Source organism: Seriola dumerili, unplaced genomic scaffold, assembly GCF_002260705.1.
Source record: "Seriola dumerili isolate Sdu_G_001 unplaced genomic scaffold, Sdu_1.0 BDQW01000169.1, whole genome shotgun sequence".
NCBI classification, from domain to species: Eukaryota; Metazoa; Chordata; class Actinopteri; order Carangiformes; family Carangidae; genus Seriola; species Seriola dumerili.
Window position 1 is genome coordinate 5,198,264 of NW_019174424.1, and position 26,596 is coordinate 5,224,859.

Genomic DNA, 26,596 nt, shown 5'->3' on the forward strand with positions numbered 1-26,596 from the left:
GTAGAGGAAGTTTTGTTTTGCGAGTTTTCCGTCCGTCTCGACTGATTGAGTATTTAGTAATTGTGCTTAAGAGAATACGAAATGTTATTAGTGTGAGTTGAATTACCGGTAACAGCTTGAGTGTTCAAGAGGGAGTACAAGCCCGAGCTGTTTGAAGCGGCGGAACTCAGCAGAGTAACCCGAGAGCACCTTGCTGCTAAGCTAACGTTACCTAGCTAGATAGCGCGGCTAGCGTTAGCCTCTGGTCTGCGTTGTGTTGAGGGGGCTCTCTGAGCTAACGAAGCCATGGGGAACCGGGGCATGGAAGACCTGATTCCCCTTATCAACAAGCTTCAAGACGCTTTCAGCTCCATTGGCCAGAGTTGCAATTTAGACCTGCCTCAGATCGCTGTGGTCGGTGGACAGAGCGCTGGAAAAAGCTCAGTCTTGGAAAATTTTGTTGGCAGGTAAGTGAGTATGGTCACGCTAATGAAGTTAAGCTTTGCAATTATCACATAGTTTGTCTGGTGTAGCATTCTCAAACTATGTTTTTGACTGTTCAGCAGGTAAGATATGTGTGGAAATGCCATTTGTCGTAAGGCTAAACTAACGTTAGTTACTCTACCAGGACGTAACGTCAATAATATTTTACGCACTTGTCGTAAAGCTTGATAGTGTGGAGTGGCTGCAGGTTCAACAACTTGACGTAGATTTCGCCCTGTACGTGGCTAACCAGTGGGCCAGCCTAGGAGCTTAATATAAATGGATATATATGAAGTTCTGTGCACTCAGGACTTAAGACAATCTTCAAACAATGATGGGTATAAAAGTAAGATATTAGTAAATGCACTTTGCTCTTGGATTGTCTCTGTGATCATTGCCAATACTTTGCACAATATTAATGCCTTTTTCAACTGTGAGTAAATATCTGTTGTCACAGTCTCCCTCTTTATATCCTATCATTTTGAACATGACAAACCAAGATCTTTATAAAAATGACATAAATCAAGGTTTGTGTCTGTAAATTCACATCGTGGCATGTTATTCTCAGTAAACATAGTGCAGATTATCTTATTTTGCTATCCAAGTTTTTGGCCTTAGTTCTAAATGAAACCTTTTTCATATGGTGCTGTTTATATTTACAGGCCACACCCAGAAAGTCCTACAGGATTTGCATTCACCAGTAAATGTTACCTGGTCTGCAGCTCGCAGCTGTTGATTTGAGTTTTGTTGGGTCACATGAGAGTTTGTTGTTTGATTAGCATGCTTATTCTGTCTGATGTGGGAGCACAAATATGTTATTTGGAGGGCTAGTAGGGTAGAGAGAGTCACCTCCTTTCCTTAGAGACGTGGATTTTTGCAGCTGACTTTATCTCAAGAAGGGTTTATATAATGCACCACATTTGAGTTCAAAGCACAGTGTCTTGTAAAAATTCAGACAAGCAATGCAAGCTCACATCTTTAGCAGACACAACTTCCTTTACCATCTTCCTCTTTTGCCTTCTTGTTACTGTTTTTGTAGAAATCAAGGAAATGGGGTTGGCATTTCTCCATTTTTTGTGATGTGAAGGTTCAGCGACAGTGCTTCTAGACAGGCTGGTCCTGTTGTCCTCAACAGGCTGGTCCTGTTGTCTTCCCCCACATCAGCAGTGAATGAGAGCACCCTGCAGATAAAGAAACAAACCAAGCTTGCTCTAAAGCAGCTTGTTTAGCAGGTTTCCATCGAGACTCTCAGTGTGTATGTGTAACCCAACCCACATAGGGATCGAACAATCACACACATACACGCAGGCCAGCTGACAGAGAAGAGGAAGTGCATTGGCTATTAAGATGGCATGCAGACAGGCCTTTGGTTATAAACACATTGGCGAGAGCATGTCATAACTGCTCTCAGGCAAGAACACACATGAAGATTAGACTGCCACTCAGTGCACATTAATTCAGATCAGTGGGGTTTTGCAATGTGAGAACACTTGACACACATCAGATGTAATTACCATGAAACATTTCATGATGACCTCAGTTTCACTGCCTGTGCTGGCCTTCCACTTTCTGCCAGTTGACAGGACATACATCCATTTGCTCAAAAATTACACATGCACTTTACTGATATGCTGTGGCATGATTAAACATGTGCATGCTCATCCTTTTATGAACATGTGAGTGGTACATTTTGATGTTTACCATGGCTTTTTCACACAATAAAAAAGTACAGCAGCTAATCTGTATGCTTGTTGCTGTGCAGGTGAACTTTAGGGCTGACAAGGTGGAACAGTAGAAGTCAAACTCGTAACTACAAGGTCGAGTCTTACTTTAATCTGGAAGGGCATGGGAGTTTCTGCACTTTGCTATAGCAACAGGCGTGTTCATGTTAAGCTGACTCATTGTTGATCTAAGGGTTTGTTTGAGCTCAGGAGCAGCCAATACCTAAACCCTTTACCATGTAATTTATTACACAAAACTATGAGTGTTAAGTGTTGTAGGATAATTGATTTTCAAATTCTCTGTTGTGACAACAGACTTTAACCATGAGCACTGAGCCACTATTAAAGTCAGTAAAAGTTGCTCTGCAGTTTCCCAAGTGGCTGAGTTTTTTTTCCTTGGTGAGCAGTAGTTGTGTGTGAAAGGCTGGCTTCATCTCTGTGTCCCCAGGCATGAAAATAATCCCTCTTTCCCTTTTTGTGGCACCAATGACAATAGACACAAAGTGAGTTAGTGCTGGGAAGAGACGCACTTCAGGTCATAGACTGTATGATTCACAGAGCGTAAATGCTCCTCCTTTTCTGTCTCCCGCCTGAATTCCATGCTGATGTCATGATCTGATGGGTGCCAAGTGACTTAACGTACTGCTTCACTCTCTTTCACTGGCAAATTGTCGGCCATTATAATCTGTATATCTGCTATGGAGTGAAAGGGGAAATTAGGGGAAGACTGTATTTGCTGTGTAGTTACTGTCTCACAGTTGACACAATTCAGATTTTCATCCCACCCATGTCAGGCGGGTTTTAGATTGCCCCTGTTCTGTGTGACCCATCTTGTTGATGTGATTTGGGCCGCCGTTCCCTCCATATTTGTTACTGGAGACCAGAACACGTTGGTTGCCTGGTCTGCATACTTTGCTGGAGAGAAGCTAATCAAATCACTCTGGCTCAATGGCCTCATATATTTGTGAATGTTCTGTCTTTTGGTAGGGTGTGGGTGTGTTATGTGTTGTTGCCTTGTTTAGATTTGCATCAAGCCAACCCACTAAGGGACCTTAGGTTTTGCTGACACATTGAACATATACCAAATACATTATATACACTAAAATTGTCTGTATATTATGTGAACAAGCATTAAGTCAGAGTGTTTGACACCAAAATAATGTAAAATCAGATTCATAAAAGGTTAAAAGATGATGAAAATTATTGCTGCTAGTGGCAAGAACTTGAAATTAGTAAACTTAAATGCTGATTTACATTCAGCTTTACTCTTCAGTGTTATTTTACTGACTTGTCTATGGTTTAACACACGTTTTGGATCATGATTAACTGAAGTCTTTGTCCCAGAAGAGAGACGTCATATCTAGCACTGCAAGCTGGCCAGGGCGGAGGTTGTTATCAGATCTGTTGCAAGTAAAGTACAGAAAGACCAGGAGTGTGTGGAACAGTTGTCGTAATTTTAAAGCTGTACTAGATAGATAGATAGATAGATGAAAAGTTTATCCTTGACCATGAATTAAATGTGACAGCCTCACTCTGTAGCAGCAGACTTACTCCATGATGGCAGCATGGATATATAAAGGAATTTAAACAGAAATGTCTGCAGGTCTGGATATGTGCATGCAGCACTGTGGACATCCCTGTGAGGAAGAAGTACAAACAGCTGAGTGGCAGAAAGCAAAGGGATTTTCTACTAAGCAGCTGGATTTTGGAAGTGCTTGAAGAGGCTTTGCTGTCTAGTGATGCCTCTTGGTACCCACAGTGACAGACTTAGGTGCGGGAATGTGGGTAGCCATAATTATATGTTCGTTGCCGCACCACAGACCCACAGGATATGTCCCACAAAACCACAAACACGTTTTTGTGTACTATACCCTCCAGTGAGAGCATACTATGACCCCAGAGTTTCACACACTGGTGTCCATGTTTGAAAACCCCTGCCAGGCCTCTGTAGACTAGATGAAAAGGAGGATCAGCTGTGGGGTATGGCTCCTCAGAGTTGTTCTGCCAGTTTGTAATAGATGGAGGCTGTTGGGCAGGCAGGTAGGGGGAGGGGCGTTGGCTCTCTTGTTCTCCCCCTGCTCTACTCTCCTTTGCTTTTGCTTTCTCTTGTCTTAGATGGAGGGAGGCTCACAGACTGATGCTCTTTGCTTGGCCATCCATAATGCATGAAATGATACACAATCTGCTCAGCCTCGTCTATCATTTACAGGGCATCAATAATGGAATCCTGGCCTCTTGCTTCCTTTCAATATGCCACTGCTGTTTATCCAATTCTGTGTATTAGGACTGACTGTTTCAATTCTGTCCCTGCGTTGTGTCTCTGCAAAAGTACTTTCTTTTTTAACAATTTCTTTGTATGTGTTTTCACGTAACCTTTATTGGCACTATATTTTATTGCTGTGTATCTGACCAGTGACCACTTGTTGAGCCAGTGAGATGGCATTTGATTGCTGGAAACCCAGTGAGTCACCTATAACTGGAGAGATGCATCAATACATTAGCAGTGTCTTGAAGAGGTCATTGCTCTGAGCATCTTACCACCATTCTCCACATCCAGTCTAATTTGTCTGTCCTTTCCCTCAGCCTATAGTGGCTTTGTGTTTTATGTCCCTCGCTCCCATGCTCCCATTTCTCATCCAGGGCTTTCTATACTGTCGCCCCTGTGAACAAATGCCTGCATGCTCCACATTATGTGCATGACACAGCACCAGCACTGAACCACAGACCTGTGGATTTTTGCTGATGCAAGGAACATCCAGAATGTTCCGCACTGTTTCACCACAGGACTACAACCTAGGAATAGCTGGCAGTATGTTATATAGCAGCTCCTCTCCTTTCTCCTGTCCTGTGGCTGACATATTGCTTCCAGTCTGAAGTCAGCAGGCCGACTGAGCACCAACATAGTCCCCTCAGGCCTGTAGGTCTGGCAGCAGGGAAGAAAAGGAGAATGTGGGTTAGTGACATGCTCATCCCTGCTAAGATTGTTCCAGGACTAGGGCTGGTGATTACCACCAGATGTAGCATGTTTGCAGAGCAGCAGAGGGGCCCACCCGAATGGGAGGGGAGTGCAAAAGACTGGGTGGAGGAGCCTGGTCTGAGGGCTGACTAAGCAACTTTTGAGCATGTGGTGAAAAATTCCTCAGGTACCATGTCACCTTCAAAGCAACACACAAGCCAATTGTGAGATTTCCTGTAGGCTAGTGTCTCAATAATGCTCTATTGCACCAATAGCATTTTCCATTGTTTGTTTACTGTCATTTCCTGTTTTGGGCAACGCATCACCTTGTGCAATTACTAAGCATTATTCATGTTTGTGGGTGAGAATGTCCACATAGCAAAGCAGTGACAAGTGTCAGGCCTGATTCTATTGTGGTTAAGCCGTTATCATGGGTATGGATGGCATGGATATCTCTGGTATTGACACAGCCTAGGTTCACACAAAAGCTAAAAGTGGCAGCTGAAGCCATTGGCCTCACCTGTCCTTTACATAGGCAGTAAATTGAGCACCTTAATTGTTAAGCACAGAACAAGTTCATCTATTGAAAAACACCACATTACAGCATCATTAAGTCCACCCTGAAACAAATTTATATTGTGCTTTTCCTCCTCCCCAATCTGAGATCTTTTCATCAAGACTGACAATGACATGAAGTGACATTTTGAGTCTGTGATCCTGTAGCTTTTGTTTGAGCTATTATATCAAAATGAGTGTCGACTGAATGTAGGCCGTCAAAAAATGTATTTATATCCTAGTGAAATCACCACGGGTGCTGTCAGTGTGCTAGTAGTTGTTCCATTATTCATTGTCTGTGGAGCAGCAGCTCTAGGATTTGTCCTTGGATAACATTATCATCACAGTCTGTTTGAACATGAGAAGAGATTTGTTCAAATTCATGAATTAAAAGTCAACTGAGGTGTAGAATGAGGTAGATGTAACATCTGTGAATTATATTTTAGGGATTTTCCCCATAACACCAAGAGTGGGAGTGTATGAATTGATCTTTATAGCTCTAATGGTGAGAGAAAATGACTTTGCCACATTTGATTTGTTATGAAACAAGTTGGGGGCGTGAAATTCCCCTGTGCCCATCAATTAACTAGAGGGCACGCTGCGAGGAAATGGACATTAAATGTAATGAATAATTGAACATTCTCCCTGTCTCTTTCTCTTTTTTCTGTCTCTCTATCTTTCTGTTGTTTTCTTTGCACTGAACTCCCCGTGTTTTACCTGACATATCCCCCCTTTTTACTCCCAACAATCCCGTTGTTTGATTTTCTCCCTCCTCCTCTGTCTGTCTCTCTTACTTAGGGACTTTCTTCCACGTGGATCAGGCATTGTTACCCGCAGACCTCTCATTTTGCAGCTGGTCAACAATAAAGCAGGTGAGTGTGCCTGTCCTGTGCACAGCCACATCCCTGTCTCCTTTCATCACTGCCCTGTATATGGCCTCTCTGTCACAGTGCCTCAAGCTACGCACCCTGTCTGCTATTTGCTGCCTTCATCTCTTTAATTTAATATTCTCTTTTTTCTCTCTCTTCCCTGCTATTTCTTCCCCTTTGTCCTTTTCTCTCCCTCTACCCTCCCTTCCTGTGCTTCATCTTGTCCCTGTTTGTGTAGAATATGCTGAATTCCTGCATTGCAAGGGGAAGAAGTTTGTGGATTTTGATGAAGTGCGGGCGGAAATTGAGGCGGAGACAGACAGGATAACAGGCTCCAACAAAGGCATCTCTCCCGTCCCAATTAACCTGAGAGTCTACTCCCCACACGGTAATAGACAGTCTTATTGTAAAACACCTTTACATAATCACTTTGTTCTCCTTGGCCTCTACGTCATTTTTCATGTTGTATAACCATATTTATCATGAGACGATATAGATTTGTCAACCATCAGAGATTCACTGTTTATCATATGTATTCCTCTAATGTCTTAGATTCATAACTCCACCTTTGGTCATTTTGTCTATTTTATCCATAAACAATTTCCCTATCGAATTTCAAGAAAATCTAATTGTGTATATTGTTATCATCATACTTCTACCGCAATTTTATCTGTATAGCCCAAACAGAGCGACAGAGCTGTTTACAAAATGAGAGCCTTTTGTTGTGGTTTGGACCAGTGTTGTTTTTAGTAAAAGCTAAAAGTCAGTATTGTGATGTTCACTGAATGACTGTCACAAACATCTATTCATCTCCTTATTGGAGCCGTCATTGGGAATTCACAGTCAAATTTTGACATTTTCATATTTGTTTCTTTCAGTAGATTTAACACTTGTAAGTAATAAGGATGTTGACTATTTGATGGGGTAAAATTAGACCCAGTTTTACAACAGCAAAAATATCTTTGTAAACAAGATGAAAGCTTCCCTTCCCATCACAGACGGCATTAACATGTTACATTGAGGGTGATAGGGTAGATATCTGTTGGTGTTTTAATAGGAGGGAAAATGAAGTTGACACAAAGCACAGGACTGTATTTAACTTTAGCTTGCTATGTAAAAGAACATATGAACAACACTATGAAGAGGCTGCTTTTTCTTAACACAGTGATTGCCCTTTCATTGAGAATGCTCTTGATTAATCAAGCATTTATTGGTCTCACATCACATTACTACCTTAGTTTCCATTCCATTCAAATGCTGTATCAAGTAAATGATGTGTCAAATTAAAAAGGCAATAAATAGCTTTCTCTGGGGGAAAAATGGAAACACATTACCTGAATGAGTAATGATATATTGTTTAGATGTGTAGAAAATGCTTTCGTGGTTTCATTTCTCATTTTTATGACTTTTGTCCATGTGGTTTAGTGCTCAACCTGACCCTGATCGACCTCCCGGGAATGACTAAGGTTGCTGTCGGAGACCAGCCCCATGACATCGAGCAACAGATCAGGGACATGCTGATGCAATTCATCACTAAGGAGAGTTGTCTGATCCTGGCCGTCACCCCTGCCAACACTGACCTGGCCAACTCAGACGCTCTGAAGATCGCCAAGGAGGTGGACCCACAGGGTACCTGTGCAGCTTTCTAGTAGTTTGTGGGTCAGAGAGCAGATTCAATGCTGAATCTCTTTAGCTGTCCTCTCTGTCTGTATTCTTCTGTAATACATGTAGTAGGAAACAAAAGATGATGCGAGGTGTTTGAAGTGATGGAGTTACTGTTTATAATTTTATGCAGGTATGCGTACCATTGGTGTTATAACAAAATTGGACCTGATGGATGAAGGAACGGATGCAAAGGACATCCTTGAAAATAAACTGTTGCCACTGCGTAGAGGTGAGGATCACGCACACACCCACACAAAGACGCACTTACAGGCTTTACCGCTGAGTGACTGTGTCTCTGTGTGCAGGCTACATCGGTGTGGTGAACCGCAGTCAGAAAGACATTGATGGGAAGAAGGACATTCGTGCTGCATTGGCCGCAGAGAGGAAGTTCTTCCTGTCCCACCCTGCCTACAGACATATGGCGGAGCGTATGGGCACGCCACATCTACAAAAGACACTCAACCAGGTCTGCTATCACCTCTCTATTTTTGTTTAATTTTCAATTGTAAAATATAACCCCCCCTCCCTGCCATGTCTTTAACAGTCCTTTGTCTGTCTTTAGCAATTGACCAACCACATCAGAGACACCCTGCCTGGTCTGCGCAGTAAGCTGCAGAGTCAGCTCCTCTCCCTGGAGAAGGAGGTGGAGGAGTACAAGAACTTCCGTCCAGATGACCCGACACGCAAGACCAAGGCTTTGTTGCAGTGAGTGTATCTGAAAATCCCTCCTCATAAAAGATGCAGCATACATATAGTATTTACAGTTGATAGCTGGTGGTTGACGCACATGTGACAGACATACTGGATGCCCAATGCACAGGGCAACTGTGCCTGAGATTTGCAAGTCAGGACTCTCAGTCTTAGCAGTATAGAATATTGTTTAATGATTTTATGCTGTTGACTGTGAAGTATATCACTTTCCTTAAAGTAATAGTATTCATTTTGTGTGTAGAGGTAATATTAACATTAATGGCTTTGCTTTTAGTTACTAATGAAGCTTAAATGCATTTTTGTATTGAGGTTAACTGAGGTGAAACTTCTCACATATCACTCATTGTGTTTCAGAGTAAAGGGAAAACCGCCAAGATAAGATCAGTAACTATCATGCGATGACCTGAAATAAACATTTTACTGATGCTGTAGCATCACTGTCGTTTCCAGGATAGCTCTTGCTGTAGCTGCAAGGAGATTATTCACACTGGCTGTCATGTCTTTTGTGCTTCATCCTTATCAGGATGGTGCAGCAGTTTGGTGTGGACTTTGAGAAGTGCATTGAGGGCTCCGGGGACCAGGTGGACACCAACGAGCTTTCAGGTGGCGCCAAGATCAACCGCCTCTTCCATGAACGCTTTCCCTTTGAACTGGTCAAGGTTAGTGTGTCATGAAGAGCAAAGTGTTTTGGCTGTAGGAGTATTCCCAAAGATTAAACAGTTGCTAGATCTGTTATCATCATCAATTATCATATGCATCTTCTCCCCCTGTCACCCAGATTGTGTTTGATGAGAAGGAGCTAAGGCGAGAAATCAGTCACGCGATCAAGAACGTCCATGGTGTCAGGCAAGTGGAGTAGAGACGGAAAAACCTACCCGACTTCAGAAAAACAGACACCCACAGAGCTCAGTGGACCTCTGTATTCAGTCTTTACATGAGATACTCCTGTACCAGCATGCTTTGCCTTTCTCCCTCCATCAAAGCTTTTATTCTACTATAATTCAAGTATTTATAATCGAGCCTTACAATCACAAACTAAAAGTATCAGTTCAGTGTGGTGTATTCACAAAGTGTTTTCTGCTGTATGTCAATATTTTTCTCTCTGCTACTTCCCTTCATTGTTCTTCCGATCCCCTTATCTCCTCACTGCAACACCACCCACTCCTTTTCTGTTTCTGTCTGCTCAAGCATTCAATTATTACGAGGTTTTGTGTTACATGTATCTTTGTCCACCGGGTTTTTGTTCTTGTGTGTTCCTCATTGATACTCCTCTGTCTGTCATATCTCCTTTGTGGCTGTGTGCTTAATTACATTTACACCTGGCCATCTCTGGCGCTTTATCTTTAATCCCCATATTGTGGCCGTCAGTGTGTTGATTATCTGTTTCTTTCCCTTTGTCCATAACCTCAAATCTCTTCAGTCACCGGTTTGTCTTTTTGTGAACCCAATCATCGTCTATTCATGTTTTTTTTTTTTTTTTTTGGCCTACATGTGTGTTAACTGTCCCATCTGTCTGCCACTGTGCCTCTGTCTCTCTGTGAATCCTCAGAACGGGGCTGTTCACTCCAGACCTGGCGTTTGAGGCCATCGTGAAAAAGCAGATCGTTAAGCTGAAAACGCCCTGTCTCAAATGTATCGATCTGGTCATTCAGGAGCTCATCAACACAGTCAGGCAGTGCACCAACAAGGTACTGCAGGTGTCCAGCATCTCCCGACCCAGCCGAGACATAGGGCAGGGGCAACCATGGGTGTGGCAGAGGGTATTCTGACACAGAGTATTAGCTGCCAGGTTCCCATTAACATCTCTACTCATCAGTTTAGTTCTTGCATTTAAAGAAAGAGAACATTCTGTGCGGTTCGCCCTCAGCCCATCCCAGCCCCGTGTGCCCTGTGTGCAGGCAGCGCTGTCGTGTTGTGGAGTGTTGTGACGGGTGGCGTGTCGTCGTGGATATGAGATGTTTCAGGGACTCGACCTGTCTGAGCATCTCTGGTCTCTCCTGGACAAGCTGCAGGTCTCACAGCTCAGTACACACAGCCAGTAAAACAGGAGCTGTAAAATGTAATTTGGCCTCGAGTTGGAGGTGACTTCAGTTTCTACCATATTGACCTAGCTTTAGAGGAACTGGCTAGTCAGGGATGAGGATGTGAAAAACCTGTGGCTTGTCCCTCCCCACTGCTTGATTTTTCTGTCAGCAACTATAAATGACTAACTGAACAAGGACTTTTTCTCTTTTTTATTTCTTCTCTTTCTCCTTCCTGCCTGTCCTCTTTCTCTTCTTTTCTTAATGTCTGTCTCCTCCTCTCTCTGCAACCACAACCAAATGCAATCTGACCCCATGACCCTTCAGAACGGGGCTCTTCACCCCTGACCTGGCTTTCGAGGCGATAGTCAAAAAGCAGATCCTCAAACTCAAAGAGCCCAGCCTCAAATGTGTGGACCTTGTGGTGTGCGAACTCACCGCACTCGTCATGAAGTGTGCTGTTAAGGTAACCAGGGACACACCTGTTGGGATGATAGCATGAAAAGACAAGGGCTTCCTTTTCTCTCTAAATATGTATCTGTCATCCCAATACAATGGTCACCCCAGTGAAATCAGCCCCAATCCCCATTGTCACTACACCATCCATCGCCAGTGACTCAAATGTGTGTATTGTCCCATCCCTACTCCCTTCCCACTTCTGGAAGTCTCCATACCATTCAGATTGAGCATCAACTTAGAAATCACATCTGAAATTTTAAGCACAACTTAAAATTTCCACCAGCCAGCCCCCACATGATGTTTGACCCCAGAATCAGCTCATTAAAATGTTTGTTTTTTTCCCACCTCCACAATGCATCCTCCCTCTATCCTTGCCCAAAACCCCGCCTGGTCTGTCAGTCTCGGCGGAGCAAAGCCCGGCTACACTCCCTCACTGACCCACACGGCAGACTCACATTCACTTATCTTATTAACCGGACGGAAAGGGAGTGATGTGATGGGCGGGTGAGACGATACTTATAGAACTATTAGTGGGCTCTGTGGATGCAGTAGCTGCTTGAATGAAGTGTTTCCATAGCAACGGTGCTCCACTGCCATCTTGTGGACAGAGAAAAGCGCTGCACACCATGAAATGATTCAACATCGACTCCGTATTCCAGCCATTCTTCCCCTTTGTCTCTCAGGTTTACCTCTGACTCACCTCATTCTGTCACTTTTCCCTTCTCATCCAGTCTTCACTAATCTGAAATACTACTAAAGCTCTACCATCAGCTACAGGTGACAGTTGTAAATGTTTCGACATTTCTTCAAAGTTAGTCATTCCTCAGTTTATTTAAAATATAATCAGTTCCTCTTTTGATATTCTAAAAACAACGACAAACTTGCAGCTCTACCACATTGATTCTTTTTTCATGAAGTCATCCCTGGCTGATGGTAAATGGCTTACTCCCTTGTAGAGCAATCACTGTGTATTTAAAGTCTGATGTGTGTGCGTGCTGGTTTGTAGTTGTTATGTGTGACACTGAAATGTCACTTGACTATCTCTTTCCCTTTTCTTTGTCCTTTACTTATTCTCACTTCTCACACCTGTTTCTCTCTGATACTTATTGATAAGTCTTACTAAGCTCAAGCTCATATGTAAGTGTGTGTGCGTGTGCGTTTCTGCGTTCAGTGCTGCAGCTGTGTTTTGTGTTGCTTTTCAGCTCAATTCTTACCCCAGACTGAGAGAGGAAACTGAGAGGATTGTCACCACCCACGTCAGAGAAAGAGAAGGGAAGACCAAGGACCAGGTGAGTTGCTAGGATGTTGATTATAAAGACCAGTGGCTCTGCACGCTGAGTGAACACAGGTCAACCTTTCATGTTAATGTTTTTCATATGCAGAGAAAATAAGTAGGAGCTACTGTCTTCAATTCATATGTAGCTCCACTCCTATATGATGTGGAGACGATGACGGGATAGAGCTCGCCCTCCCAAGTTATCGTTCAAGTGGGGAAGGAGAATATGACAAGATGCAACATTAGGTGAAGTTGGCAACTGTCACCTGAACATCTATCGTTGATATTTAATAATGTGTCATCTGGGATTGTCAGTCTCATATGCTGATCCTCCATCTGCAACATTAGGACAAAAAACATGTGCATGGTGTGATCCTTCCAAGCATCAGATAAGCTTTGCTTTAGCATTTATGAAATGGAGAACGGTAAAACCTCATAAAGCCATTGTTGGACAGAGCTGGACAGTCCTCTTGCAATTCTTTACCAGTAATGGTATCATTTCAGCACGCTAGCTTACCAGCAGAGCATAAACAAAATATTAAATATTTTTCTTCAATTGTGTGAATGTTTGCAGACTCTTAAGCCCACAAATCAAGCATAAATTGTACATTATAAGCTGTAAAATATATTATTGGATGAACTTTTGTTTAATTTTACAGCATCATGTCATGTATTGATAAGCCTTTATTTCTTGCTTTTGCTTCCTATTGTATGTATCATCCAAGATTTTTTTTTGTAGATCTCAAAACTTCCTAAAATTCTGCAAGCTTGAGAAAATTAAATAAAGCCCTATATGTTATTGAAAAAGTCCATAATGAGGCCTCAGTTCTGCATAGTATGATGAGATGAGTTGAAACAAAAGAAGTTGTTTTGAACAGATTGTTATCGGCCTGTTCTGTGTTTAGTCATTGTTATAACATCACAGCTAAGCACAATTCTGGGTCATGATAGGAAAATAGTTATTCTATGATTTACTCAGTTTGTTTCTGGATAAGTTGACAATGTCAGCAACACCATCAACACCGCAAAATCTTCTGATAGGTACAGTAAATGACAGACAACAGTTTGCAGCTATAAAATTAAGGTCACTCAATGACTTCAAGACGTGACAAGAAGAGGAATTAATCATCTTCCAAAATGTGTTATGTGTTCATTTCAGAACCTCACTCTCGTTGGGGTGGAGAAGCATTTAGTCAACACAAACCAAGACTAATGAGAGTGTTAGGTTTGGTAACTGCTCTACCAGGCAGGAAGTGAAGCAGGTTAAATGAACTGAAACTTGAGTAAAAACGTACTCTCAGCTCCACCACAGTTGCAATTTGCAGCGCTGATGATATAGAAGATAGTGGAAAGTAATTAGTCAAGCTATTTTTAAATATGATTTTTGACGTTATCTGTCATGGTTACTTTCGTTTCACAAGTGTGAAATATCAGAAATGAGACTGTCTGTAAGCGGTGTTTAATTGAGACCTCTCCATCCTAATCATGATTTTCTGCCTCTAATTAAGGTTCTGCTGCTGATTGACATTGAGCTGTCCTACATCAACACCAACCATGAGGACTTCATAGGCTTTGCTAAGTATGTACCCCTCCTCTCCTCACCTTTTCTAGGCCAACTTACAGCTTGTTGCTGGCAACCTCAGTCTCGGCACAGGCATTGTGTTCCTGATTAACAACATGTTGCCTGTTGTCAGAGGTGCACTTGTGATTCTGTAGATTTTACAAAAGAAAGGCTTGGTAATCCTGTAACTCTCAGCCATCAGTACATGTGGAACCCAGCTGCTGTTTCAAAAACTTGACAGAACCCCCGCCACTTCACTGCCACTGAATCAAAGTGTTGCTTATAATTAGCCACATGTAAGCTGAGGTGCATCAGTGTGATGTAGCATGCCAGTTAGTGATCCAGCCACATCAGAGCATGAGCATCTCCCTGCAGGGGAGTTAGACACTACAATAATCATTATTTGCCTACCTCTCCCCCCATGCATGCAGCAATATCACTTCCCCCTACAAACAAAGTCAATCAAGCATGGCTGATTGCTCAATAGATAAACTGATAAACTTCCCGTCTACTACAGGCTGTTCGGCTGCCACTAGAAAGAATGTTTACTGTACCAGTGGACAGTAACCAGCTTGCACACCACAAGATCCACGGTGCTAATGTGTCGCTGCATTTACTAGTAGCTGCTGGTGGAAATTCATTTGCACACTGCAAAGCACTCACTGTTTTTTTGGGGTTTTTTTGTGCTATATCTCTAAGCGGTTTAGAGTTCGTGGTTTAATTCATGTAGTCCCTAGTGTAGTGGTTATAGTAGCATGTAGTTGGGTGGAGCCCCCCCCCACTTGTGTGGGTCGTCCCATTGACTAAGTAATAACGCAAACTGCCGTGTGTGCGTGTGTGAGGGTTTATGCCGAGCCTCTGCATGGCAAGTGGATTGCTGTAATGTGTCGGAGGTAACAGTTCTCATGACATCACTTTCAGTCTTGACTACAGAAGGCTGGATGATGGTAGCCCCCCAGGGTACGGCAACAACAGGTGGGCTGAAAGAAACGATATAGGGTTGTGTGCACAGTATGTTTGTGAGAGACAGCTTTTATTGTCAAGATTCACTCTCACCTCTTCACCTTCACACTACGTGTGTAGTAATACAGTAATATAATAATAACAATTATAGCATACAAAATCTTGAATTTGCACTTGTTTAAACCAGACAGGTGATTTACATAAAAGACTAAAGGCTGTAAAACATGTTGAAAATAATCAGAATATTATTGAGACGGAAGTGCCACATGAATATTAAGTGTGAATTTTTCAAACAGGTTGTTTTGGTGTGGTGTCATCAATATTTATTATCTTTCTGTCCATCTCTGTGTGAACAGCGCCCAGCAGAGGAACACTGCTGCTAACAAAAAGAGGGCCATACCCAACCAGGTACGTTTCATCACTCAGCTCAATCCCAGATTTAATCTCCCCTGACCGATGCCTCCCTTAACTTGCCTATTAATCAACCATGTGAATAAAACTGACTCTGGCAATTATTTAGCCCACAGCCTTTAATCTATCCTGACCTATCTAATGGTTAATAATATAATAACAAATCCCCTGTACATTATTTTGACTACTGATTTTACCCAGTCAATGTTGTGAAGATGGTATTTCTCCTTTTCTGTTTTATCCAGACTCACATTTAAACAAAGTTTGTTGAGTTTCATTGTGCATTTGTTAGATCTTGAAAAACGATTATAATACTGCTAATCGGCTTTTTTGAGATTGCAGTCTCAGTGAGGGGAGAGTTACCTTAGTGAACTTAAAGAAGACCCTGCTTCCCTGCTTCTCTGAAACGAGCGTTTGTTTCCATGGCTGTTATTAATTGCCGTTTGCATGTGACCCAGGCATGTTGTTCTACAGCAAAGCAACAATTAATCACAGAGTTGTGTTGATTGTTTTGTTGCCTACCCATTAACTCACAAGCATCTTTTGTATTGAAATTCAGAATGTGCATGGACATCGCACCTATCGACTGAGCTACAAATATGACATAACCAAATTGTGGTATACTTGAAGTAATTCTAATTGCATGTAACTCTCTTGCTCTGTCTGTCTGTCTGTCTCTCTCCCTCCCTCTCTACCTCTCTTTGTCTTTGTCTTTCTCTTTTCTGCTGCTCTTCATCTGTATTTTCTCTGGTTGTCTCATGGATTTCCTGCTTCCTACTGTTTTTCCTCCCTCAAACCTTTCATTCTTACAATTTCGCCCCCTTTTTTTCCAACCTGTTCTTTCTTTCCAACCTTCCACCTGTCACCCTGTTCCTGTCCCCCTCCTCCTACTTCTCATCTGTCCCTCATCTTTGCTTGCTTGCTTTCTCATCTCTGTTGGCTATGATTTTATACTGCCCCCCTTTGCTTTAATTCCCCCTACCCTTCCTATTACTGCAGGGTGAGATTCTGGTAAGTACCCCACAGATTTAAACCACACCCTGCCAGGGGGCAGCAGTGGTAGGCCATGCAGAAGAACTGAGGCCATCACACACAGGTCAGCCAATATGGTTAGGGTGGAAAAGAGACTGCTGTGAGTAAACAGGATAAACATTTGACTCCTGCAAGTAAAGGAGTCGATATCCTTCACCATAATAAGATCTTCTACCCCCCTGCAGCTTGGCGCACTGGGAGAGGTCCACGAGGAGAAGGTAGAGTCTCCAGACTGATCAAAGTGATATCAATTACAATTCTAGCAAGCAGTTACCAGTAATTTGGACTGTCTTCACAGTAACACCTGACACATTTGGTCTCGTAATCCTTGGTTTCATTTTAATACGACAGTAATTGTCTTCAATTGTACATCTGTGTTGCTACTAACATTTTACTTTTTTACCCCATAAAATATGTAAAATGACATATAAAGATTCTTTTGTAGAACTGCTATTTGTTCTCCATGAGAAAACCACAGAGAGATACAGGCAAATCTTCCACCCACCACCAACTGTGGACGGCATCAGTTCTGACTTGTCTCTGGTTTTATACCTCTGCTGCTGCCTCATGCATGGTGACTCGAAAGTTTGCCTTGTGAGAATCATCCTAAATGTCACTGGGGAGAAAATGGGGAGGGAGTGGGGAGCGATCAAATCAAAAAAACACACAAAACGCATAATTTTATGATTCCTTAAATTTTTCTTTTAATTTGTAGTGTTTCTTTTTTCTCTTTAGATTAAATGCATGTTGAAATACTTTTCCTTTGGAAGTACTAAGTTCATATCCAACTTCTCTTTGTTACAAAAAATCACTGTCTCCAAGTCTCTAATTGATATTCTTGTACTCAGAGCTGATCAAAATTTCTTATCATTTAATATGGTGACTGGTCCATGGCTTTGGGATGTATTTCATTGTTTAAATCAAAATTCTTTGTTAGTGTCATTTATTTTAATTGTAACTCACTGACTATCAAGGCAAAGTTAAATTGACACCTTTCATTCAGATCATTTTCATTTCAACAATTTGAAACCATGGAGTTAATCTCAGATGTAATCTAACAACTTTAATTAACCACAGCATCACTTACATTTACAGAAACAGATTGAACATTATATCACAGTTGTCTTACACTGGCAGTGACAGAAAAAGCATCACATAAGCATCTAATCTGTAAAACTCATGTCATTTCCTCTTTCTTAATGTCAACTTGGTTATAATAATTCCAACTGACTTGAATATAGGGGATTTGAAACTCCTTGTTTCTGAAAACTTTAAAGTTATTTCCTCGCCAAGGCAAACTACCAGTTTAGCTTCTATGCGCTTGCCTCCTCTCCCATGTTTATGTTGGCACTTTTGAACTAATGAACCTTTTTTTTTTCTCCATAACTCACTCCAGTCCTCTGCTGGATGGAGAGGGAGTTCACGAGAGAGGTCTAAAGCAGGCTTTGAAATTGACATTTCTACTTAGCTTTCATTAGCACAAGAGCACACTTCTCACAGATAGTTCCCCCTATTGTACTTGAAATGCCTGAGCGTCTATTCGAAAAAAAAAAAAAAAAAAAAAAAAATGGAGAGACAGTTGTGAATAGGGCTCCTCTAAAATGCATGGCTTATTTTCTTTAGAGTGATTCACTCAACCCGGCCTCAGACTGATGTATTTCCTCCCTCTCCAACTCTCCACTTCAAATTCTCACTTTGCTGTGTAGTTTTCTGTCCCTCCATGAACCCTGCTAACTCTATCAGACTACTAGCCTCCGCATTTATTCTCTTTGATTGCACTTCTTTTCTCCTCCTTTACCCCTGTCTTTAACAGTCACTTCTCCCCATCTTTTACTCATCCAGGTATTTAACCCCTCTCGTGTATACCCGCGTATGCTTAACTTAATAACCCCATTAACATAGGTTAGCTTTTACTGACCCACTGACACTAACATACCACCGCCGACCTTTGTCTCAGACTCTGTGTTGGGGCTTGCATGGTCTGGACACCATCTGGTCCTGTTTGTTGGTTTTAAGATTCTTTTCTGTTTAGTGAAAAAGAATCTTCAGTGTTTTCATTGAAACCTTCTGATGCTTCTGCACACATTTAGCAATTTAACACACATACTGTGTACTTGTATGACTGTTCTATGGTCACTCCGTGCTTTTTACTCATTAAGTTTCACCGTTAATCCATGCTTCTGTGTTGTAGTGCATTTTTAAGTAATGTTCGACTGAGATGTAAAAATGTTTAATCTTAAGATAAAAAGGATAAAAGAAAAACAACCAAATTCAAAGTGACTTAGCAGGTAAGCAGGTAAGATTTAATTAGTGTCAGTCACACCGCAGTATTAATGGTGCAACACTTAATGGGGCCCTCATGTCACCAGTGCGTAAACCTGATTGATAAAGCTGTTTTCCTCCATCCTCCTGGTACCCCTCTCTCCCTACCACCCTTCTCTTTCTTCCACACGGTCTCCCCCCTGTGCAGGTGATTAGGAAAGGCTGGCTAACCATCAACATCAGCATCATGAAGGGAGGCTCCAAGGAGTACTGGTTTGTCCTGACTGCTGAGTCCCTGTCCTGGTACAAAGATGAGGAGGTGAGACGAGTTTCTGTTCCAATGCTGCATTTCACTGGACTAAGATAGATGACACAGCACCACAGGAATGCATAAAGATGAACATACTGTCTTTGGCACCGCTGGGATGAACTATCCCAAGTGGAGGTTTGGTGCCATCAGCCACTGTAGTTTTGAGGTGTGTGCGTCCCAGCCCAGCCTAACCAATGTGCAGACTACTGTTCAGCTGTAGCCTGATGAACAGGTAGTCTGAACACTGGGCAGGCGGGGGGGTTAGGACTCAGATAGGAGGAAGGACCCTGAGGTCATTGCAGCTGCAGGTCGCTACCCTAGGACAGTAGTACAGAGGACAGAGAGAGCAAACATTACCTCAGTGAAACAACTGCACATATGAAAAAAGCCATGTACATGGAAACGGCTGCTATATTAAGGCAAATACTTTTAAAACTGCAAGACTTTTTATCTTATTAAACATATAAAGCTTAACATGAAAAATATAACCTTTATGAGATTACTTTCAAATCATTCAGGTAATTAAATCTAGACATGGTTGAACTGTATTCCCCCTTTACTAAATAACTACAGTACAATCAGCAAACTTAGCTGCTTGTTTTTATTATAGACTTTTTAATGGTTCTATTCGAGGACATGGAGAGTAACATTCAGTACAAAAGACATGCAGTGATGGATAAAGTTTACGTGATCTAAAATCAAATGATCCGGTTTCACTGATAATTTCATTTTAGGCAAAATTATAAAGACTGATTTAACTAAATTGAACATTTACCTCCAATGATGATAACTGCATAAGAAGCATTAATAGCATTGTAATGTCCTTACTCACCGCTTGATCTTCTTCCCAAGGCCTCAATCAGAGCCATTCCTCTGCGAAATAAAAAGACCACTAAAAGATAGCACCACAAACCACTGCCAAAGATGAACTCCAGTCCAGTGGCCTCAGTGTGCCCAAACGCTAACTGGAAATGGTAAATTTTTACAGCGGTCGGAAAAAGCAAAGAGAAAGAAAGAACGAGAGAGGGAGGATGGTGGAGGCAAACTGACGTGGCAGGCGGGCTGAAATGTTCCAGCCGGGATCTGACTTTGGAATTTGCAGGAAATCGTACTGGGTTACGGGGGCCGGAGGGGGGGTGTGATATTGTGCGTGTGTGCGTGTGTGTGTGTGTGCGCAAGAGTGCATGTGTGTAGGCGCTTGTCCACATGAGTCTTCTTGTATCTTTTAGTGGTTGTCTATGTCTATATGAGTGCGTGTTTATGCACACACCCAAATCTCATGATACGTGTTTCTTCAGTTCGTTCAGGCTCATGTATGTTTGTTTGTCTTTGCACGTGCCGTTAAGTATTTGGCCCTGTGTGTGTGTGTGTGTGTGTGTGTGCGCGCACGCGTGTGTGTGTGTGCACGCGTGCGTGTGTGTGTGCGTGCGCATGTGGTGGGGGGCAGGGGATTGTGTGGAACTGTGAGTGATGTAACTGTTGGGCCTGCGCCGCTCTGTGTTAGTGCGGACATAAATGCTTCCAGATGTCTCTGCTTAACAGTGAAAGCTGGCACCCCATCCCCCCCAGACATCCCTCATGCTCCTCCTCTTCTTCCTCTCCTCCTCCTCCTCCTCCTCCTCCTCCTCTCCGTCATCATATATTTCTCCATCTCACCAGCTTGGTGGTCGTCCACACAGAGGAAATGAATTCCATTGTATCTACTCATTGGTGGAGAAGTGTCAAAACTGCTGTCCTCTGTTTTCTTCTCCATTACTATAATATAAACTCACTCTGTGAAGATAAAGCTTCTCTACATGTTTCAGGTTTCAGTGGGTTTTTTTTTTTTTTATGCGTCAGCTGTAAATAAACATTTCTTCTGTGTGTCTCTTGATAGGAAAAAGAAAAGAAGTATATGCTGCCTTTGGATAACCTGAAGATTAGAGATGTGGAGAAAGGATTTATGTCCACAAAGCACATCTTTGCAATCTTTAACACAGAACAAAGGTCAGAGTTATGTTTTTCAACCAGTCTGAATGCACAACGACCTTATCTTTCTGCTTTTTTGTGCATGAATATCCTTGTCTACTGGGTTAGCCTACACACTCACACGTGTTTGTGTTCTCTATTGTTTATCTTTGCAGGAACGTGTACAAGGACCTTCGCCAAATAGAACTGGCGTGTGATTCTCAAGAGGATGTGGACAGCTGGAAAGCATCCTTCCTCAGGGCAGGGGTTTATCCGGAGAAGGACCAGGTATGTGGGTGCTACTTTGTGTTTCATTAAAAGCCATGAATTGGTTAATATTGCCTCGTTAATTGCAACAACTACAAAGATGTATGTATGAGTATATTTATGCTACATTTTTGATGCCTGTGTGTGTCATTGTCATCAGACAGAGAATGAAGAGGCTGCTCCTGCAGATACATTCTCTATGGACCCCCAGTTGGAGCGTCAGGTGGAAACCATCCGCAACTTGGTGGATTCGTACATCGGCATCATCAACAAATCCATCAGAGACCTTGTGCCCAAGACCATCATGCATCTCATGATCAACAGTGTGAGTCCGTAGCAACGAGACACAAGCCATTAACAGAGTTTCTGCGGGTTCTGAAACAGACTTAAAGTGAAAGAGTTCATCTGAGTCCATTACCTTAACACGGTTTATCCTCTCACAATGAAGCCTGTGTGCTCTGCTGCCTGCTGGATCTCTACCTTGACACTGAAAATGTGAACATCCCAATTTTGCAGTGCTTTGCTTGACCGAAAGAGTTAATATTGTAATACTTCACGGAGCTGTATTCCAGCAAATGTAGCACCCTACATTCCTATATTACTCAGAAAAACACTCAGGGTACCTGATAAACCAGTGGACTGAACTAAGCTCAAATTAACTGCTCTGTAATTAGGTCTAAATGTCATTGCACCATAGAGCTGTGAAGAATAGTGTTTAGTTTTCCTGTACATTTTTGTAGCGGTGTCGGTCGTATATTTCATGTTAACACAAGGTCATAAACTTGAAGACACTAATTAACAGAGTTTATGATGCATGCTCACAGAGCCTTGGCCACTGTCCATTTATTATGTTTTATTATTCCAGTGAGCTCACTTGATGTCTTACAGCTACACACACACACACACACACACACACACACACACACACACACACACACACACACACACACTGTCTCAACCAATATTTCTTCGATTGTCTCTCCAATCTATAAACTATTCTTTCTCTTGGGGTTAAGTAGCGCCCCCCCCTTACCCATCTCTAGCTTGTGATCATTTCATTTCTGGCTAGTGCTGCTCCACGTCTAAAAATTCTCTGTGTTAATTGAAGTAAATTGCCACCACCTTTTTATTTTTAATAATCTAAACTTCCATTCAGGCGAAGGATTTCATCCACTCGGAGCTGCTGGCCTACCTCTACTCATCTGGGGATCAGAACAGCCTCATGGAGGAGTCAGCTGACCAGGCCCAGCGTAGAGACGAAATGTTGCGCATGTATCATGCACTCAAGGAGGCGCTGCACATTATAGGTGACATCAGCGCCAACACCATCTCCACCCCTGTACCCCCGCCTGTAAATGACACCTGGATCCAAGAAGCCAGGTGAGAGGGGTAACGGGCATTTTAGACGTAACAGCAGGAAAGTACTGAATATAAAGACATATCCAATTTCAGACAGTGAGCAGACTTTTCATATGAAATTAAAAACAGTGAGAAATAGACATATTTTTCACCTAGTAGTAGTGTGCCTACCTGAATTTAAAAAAAAAAAAGAAAAAATAGAGCAACAAACAACTCCTGAGTCTTCCCAGAGTGGGCACAGATAAAATGAGAATAAATGAGACCTTTTCTGTGATTGTCACAATGTCAGTTTCATTTTTGCATATTCTCCTCTCAGCCCAACCCCTCAGCGTAGGCCGCCTCCGTCAACAGGCCCGCCTCCCAGCCGTCCGCCTACTGTTCGGGGCGCAACACCAGGACCACCCATGAACCCTTCCCCCGCCTTTGGAGTTCCGCTCAACCCCTCTCCCGCCTTTGGTGCACCACCAATCCCCTCTCGCCCAGGCCAACCCATCAACGCCTACAACAGCAGCCAGGATCCCTTCAGTGCACCCCCACAGATCCCCTCCCGGCCAGCCCGTGTCCCACCCGGTGTACCCAGGTACGACTTTCTTTTATGATGTGATAACCATTGTTTTATGTGTTTTTACTGTAGTTTTATTGCATTAGTAACGTTTTGTCACTAACATCTCATCATCCTCTGTCTTTCAAGAGTCACAGGCATTGTTTGTTATTTCTCACACTCACCAGTTCTCCTATCTCTACATTCAGTATCATTTCTTTGCATTCATTGTCCTCTCACTCTTAGTTCTCTCTCTGCCACTCTCCCTCTGTCCCCAACTTCCCTATTTTCCCTCCGTCGGGTTGTTTTAGTTTCTCTTTGTGAGCACGTCTCACTCCTTGTTCTATATCTTCTCTCCCCGTTGCAGCCGAAGACCCCCCGGCGCTCCTTCTCACCGGCCCACCATTATCCGCCCTGCTGAGCCCTCCCTGCTAGACTAGACCTGTGGCAAAGCCCACCAATGTGTGTGTGTTTGTGTGTGGGTGTGTGTATCTGCACACTGTAGGGCGGGGGCTTGAGGGGAGGGGCTGACTGATAGCGGTGCATAATGTGCACCGTTCAGCTGTATTAATGTCTATTCAAGCAATGTTAATAAGCTGCTAATACCCTCTTTATCAGTGCACATGAATGAAAGAAAGCCCTTAACCACTTGAATATTACATTTGACTGCTGTGGAAATGTGTAATACAAAATAAAACCCAGCTGATCAGAGGGTGCATTAGCTTCTATCAGTAGGAGACGATGTATCGAATTCAGTCCAAGAGCTTTTTTTTCTTAATTGTAATAACTGGTTTATTTCCTCTGACAAGTTCTTGCCAGAAGCCCATTAAATAACTTAATAACTGTTACAGGCTGGCTTTCCTCTCCCCTCCCTCCACCTTTTTAGATTGGCCCAGACGCCCAAGTGTAGATCACTGTGTAATATACACACTTAACCTGTTGATAATGTTTTACTTGGTTTTCATTTCCTAACTGATTTCATACTGAAAAACAATAGCTTATTATCACTGTTGTTATTTTGGTGGTGTCAATTACATTTTTTCCCCCTTGTGATATTTTATTTGAGTGACTTTGTCCTTTTTAATGACCGTCACAAATGTAGCTTTAAAAATGAAATCCTAATCTCAGCAAAAAACAAAGCATAAAAAGACACAGGGCAGGGTTGTATGAGACTGAGAGAGTAGCTTCAGTTCCCCCCTCTGTAAAATATCCTTCCACAATGAGATGAAGAAAGATGTCAGCCAGATTGACCATTATAATCCTAGCACTTGTTACCCATCTAGCCTTACAACAAGCCACTCATAACGGGGATGTTGTAGTCCGTTACCAGAACACTTTGCACGAAAACCCAGGAGAGGGAGAGAGAGACAGACTGAAGGCTGTCTGCACTTTGCGGGAAGCTTTCTCTCCACTAATTCCAAGTTGTTAAAGCCTTGAATTTGAATCCCTTTAGTCTCAGTTGAACCCCAATGAGGCCTTCAGCCTTCGGGTAGACTTTGTTCATTCCTGGATTAGCTGATTCATATAGAACACAGCACACAGTACATTTTCCTCTCAGAGAGGATAAAACTCAGCGAAGCAGTGGGGTGTGTAGATTAGGACGGATCTGTGATGTAGAGAATAAAGATGGTATTAAGCATTGAGGAGTTGGCACATCTCTTTCTGGGCTCAGTTGTCCAGGACATTTATTATTGCTATCAGTTCTGCTTCCATGCCTTTAAAAATATCATTGTATATAGCTGGCCTATACCGGGGAATTAGCACTTGTATTTCATTTAATCACAGGGGTGACAACAAAAACATGGAATTATAATCAAAGCCCAACATGTTAAAATCCAACTTTAGGTGTGATTAAAGGAAGCACTAACACTGTCGTTTCATTAGCTTTGGATGTAGGGAAAAAGAGATTGGTCATCTCCTGATGCATTATTTATAACCTGGGCATTTGTTATTTCTTTAAATGTTTTTGGCTGCAGTTGTATCACCTCTGTATAACTATATGCCCCCCAGCTTCTACTGGACTGTTAATTGGGGTTCTGCTACAGGGATTAGCTGTGTAAATGTGGTGTATGTTGGGAGGGCACTTGGGGCTGAACATACACAGCTGTGATTATTTGATAATATCTTTTGATTGCTCTTTTGACCATTTAAAACCAATTTTTCTGGAATATTTTTAGGTGTTCAGGGGAAAACTGGTCAGGCGGGGAGTGACGTTGGGTTACTTGGATGTTTTCAAGTTTTGGTTTGATCAGTAGAAATGGTGAGCGGGTGGTGGGAGTTGTGGTGTATGAATGCACATCCTGTCTTGAGAAGCTGTCTCGACTTTTCGCCTTTCTCACCACAGAGGATAGGAACTTAATGAGCCAACATGACAAGACAAAAGAAGTAGAAAATTCAAAAATCCCAAACCACAGACTCTTGAGACAGAATGTGCTTTTTCTTTCCCTGCATTTCTCATAAGGTGTGGCTTTCAGTGACAGCGCCAGACAGAAAAAAATTAATCTAAATCTTTGTATTAAATAGAATTCACATTAAAGCTTCCAGACAAAATATAATATTTCATTTCAATATGTAAGTTCTTATTGGCCAAATCGCCTGTACCTGTCACTTCAGCCTGCCCTTGAGAAGCCCCAACTGTAAATGCCCTGTAATTCATTAGGTTGTACCCTGCCTCCTTCCTCTTTCCCTCCCCTGTTTGGATCTGGTGGAAGGGGTTGGGAATCAACCTGCAAAAATCTCTTTTCTTTTGTTTTGCAAACCCTTGTCAAGTGCCTCTGTAGCATTTAATTGATTTGAATAAACAAAATGAACTAATTTAGAAAGGAGAGTAAATAAAGAGGTGTTGTGTACAATAAAGGGACTGGCTCTGGTGGTTGGTGTCTCCTTGTGTCCTGTGTGATCCTCTCTCTCTCTCTGTCTCTCCCCCTCCCCCTGATGAAGTCGAGCCCCTCCTGGGTTTCCTCTCCTCACTTGCCTCTCTCTCTCTCTACATCTAAAACCAATACAGACTGACATAAACCACTACCTGTTCCCATGGCAACCCTCTACTGTCAGGCAGCCCGCTGCAGAGAGGCATTGCTTATACTTATACAATGGTTACTGTTGCTCAGCACATGCACTTTCGACATATGTAAAGTGATGAACTTAAGAATGAACACTTTGTCGTCGTAGTAGTAGTAGACTTGTGGCTGTCCATGGGTTGATTCAATCAACATTTTCACTGCAAAGAATTCACCCACTTTGGAAGT

General features: G+C 42.5%; 1 protein-coding gene and 1 long non-coding RNA gene across 3 annotated transcripts; one reads left to right on the forward strand and one right to left on the reverse strand.

Annotated features, from left to right (window-relative positions):
• dnm2 (dynamin 2) lies at nucleotides 1–26,212 on the forward strand. 2 transcript variants are annotated; one of them, XM_022752321.1, is made up of 21 exons: nucleotides 1–446; nucleotides 6,493–6,566; nucleotides 6,802–6,951; nucleotides 7,989–8,192; nucleotides 8,359–8,457; nucleotides 8,534–8,694; nucleotides 8,791–8,933; nucleotides 9,463–9,598; nucleotides 9,718–9,785; nucleotides 10,489–10,627; nucleotides 12,622–12,708; nucleotides 14,204–14,274; nucleotides 15,576–15,627; nucleotides 16,630–16,641; nucleotides 19,133–19,243; nucleotides 21,111–21,220; nucleotides 21,358–21,469; nucleotides 21,609–21,773; nucleotides 22,605–22,828; nucleotides 23,124–23,387; nucleotides 23,716–26,212. In XM_022752321.1, exons 1-21 carry the CDS (start codon nucleotides 286–288, stop codon nucleotides 23,786–23,788), a joined length of 2,616 nt encoding a protein of 871 aa, XP_022608042.1. In that variant the 5' UTR covers nucleotides 1–285; the 3' UTR covers nucleotides 23,789–26,212. The 2 variants fall into 2 exon arrangements, with proteins under 2 accessions (XP_022608042.1, XP_022608043.1); XM_022752322.1 differs by lacking the exon at nucleotides 16,630–16,641.
• Nucleotides 19,132–20,259, reverse strand: LOC111226988. Its single transcript, XR_002665324.1, has 3 exons — nucleotides 20,067–20,259; nucleotides 19,331–19,551; nucleotides 19,132–19,224 (listed from the first exon to the last, which is right to left on the reverse strand). It is a non-coding gene; the product is annotated as an uncharacterized LOC111226988 (long non-coding RNA).
• Nucleotides 26,213–26,596: the final 384 nt, after the last annotated feature.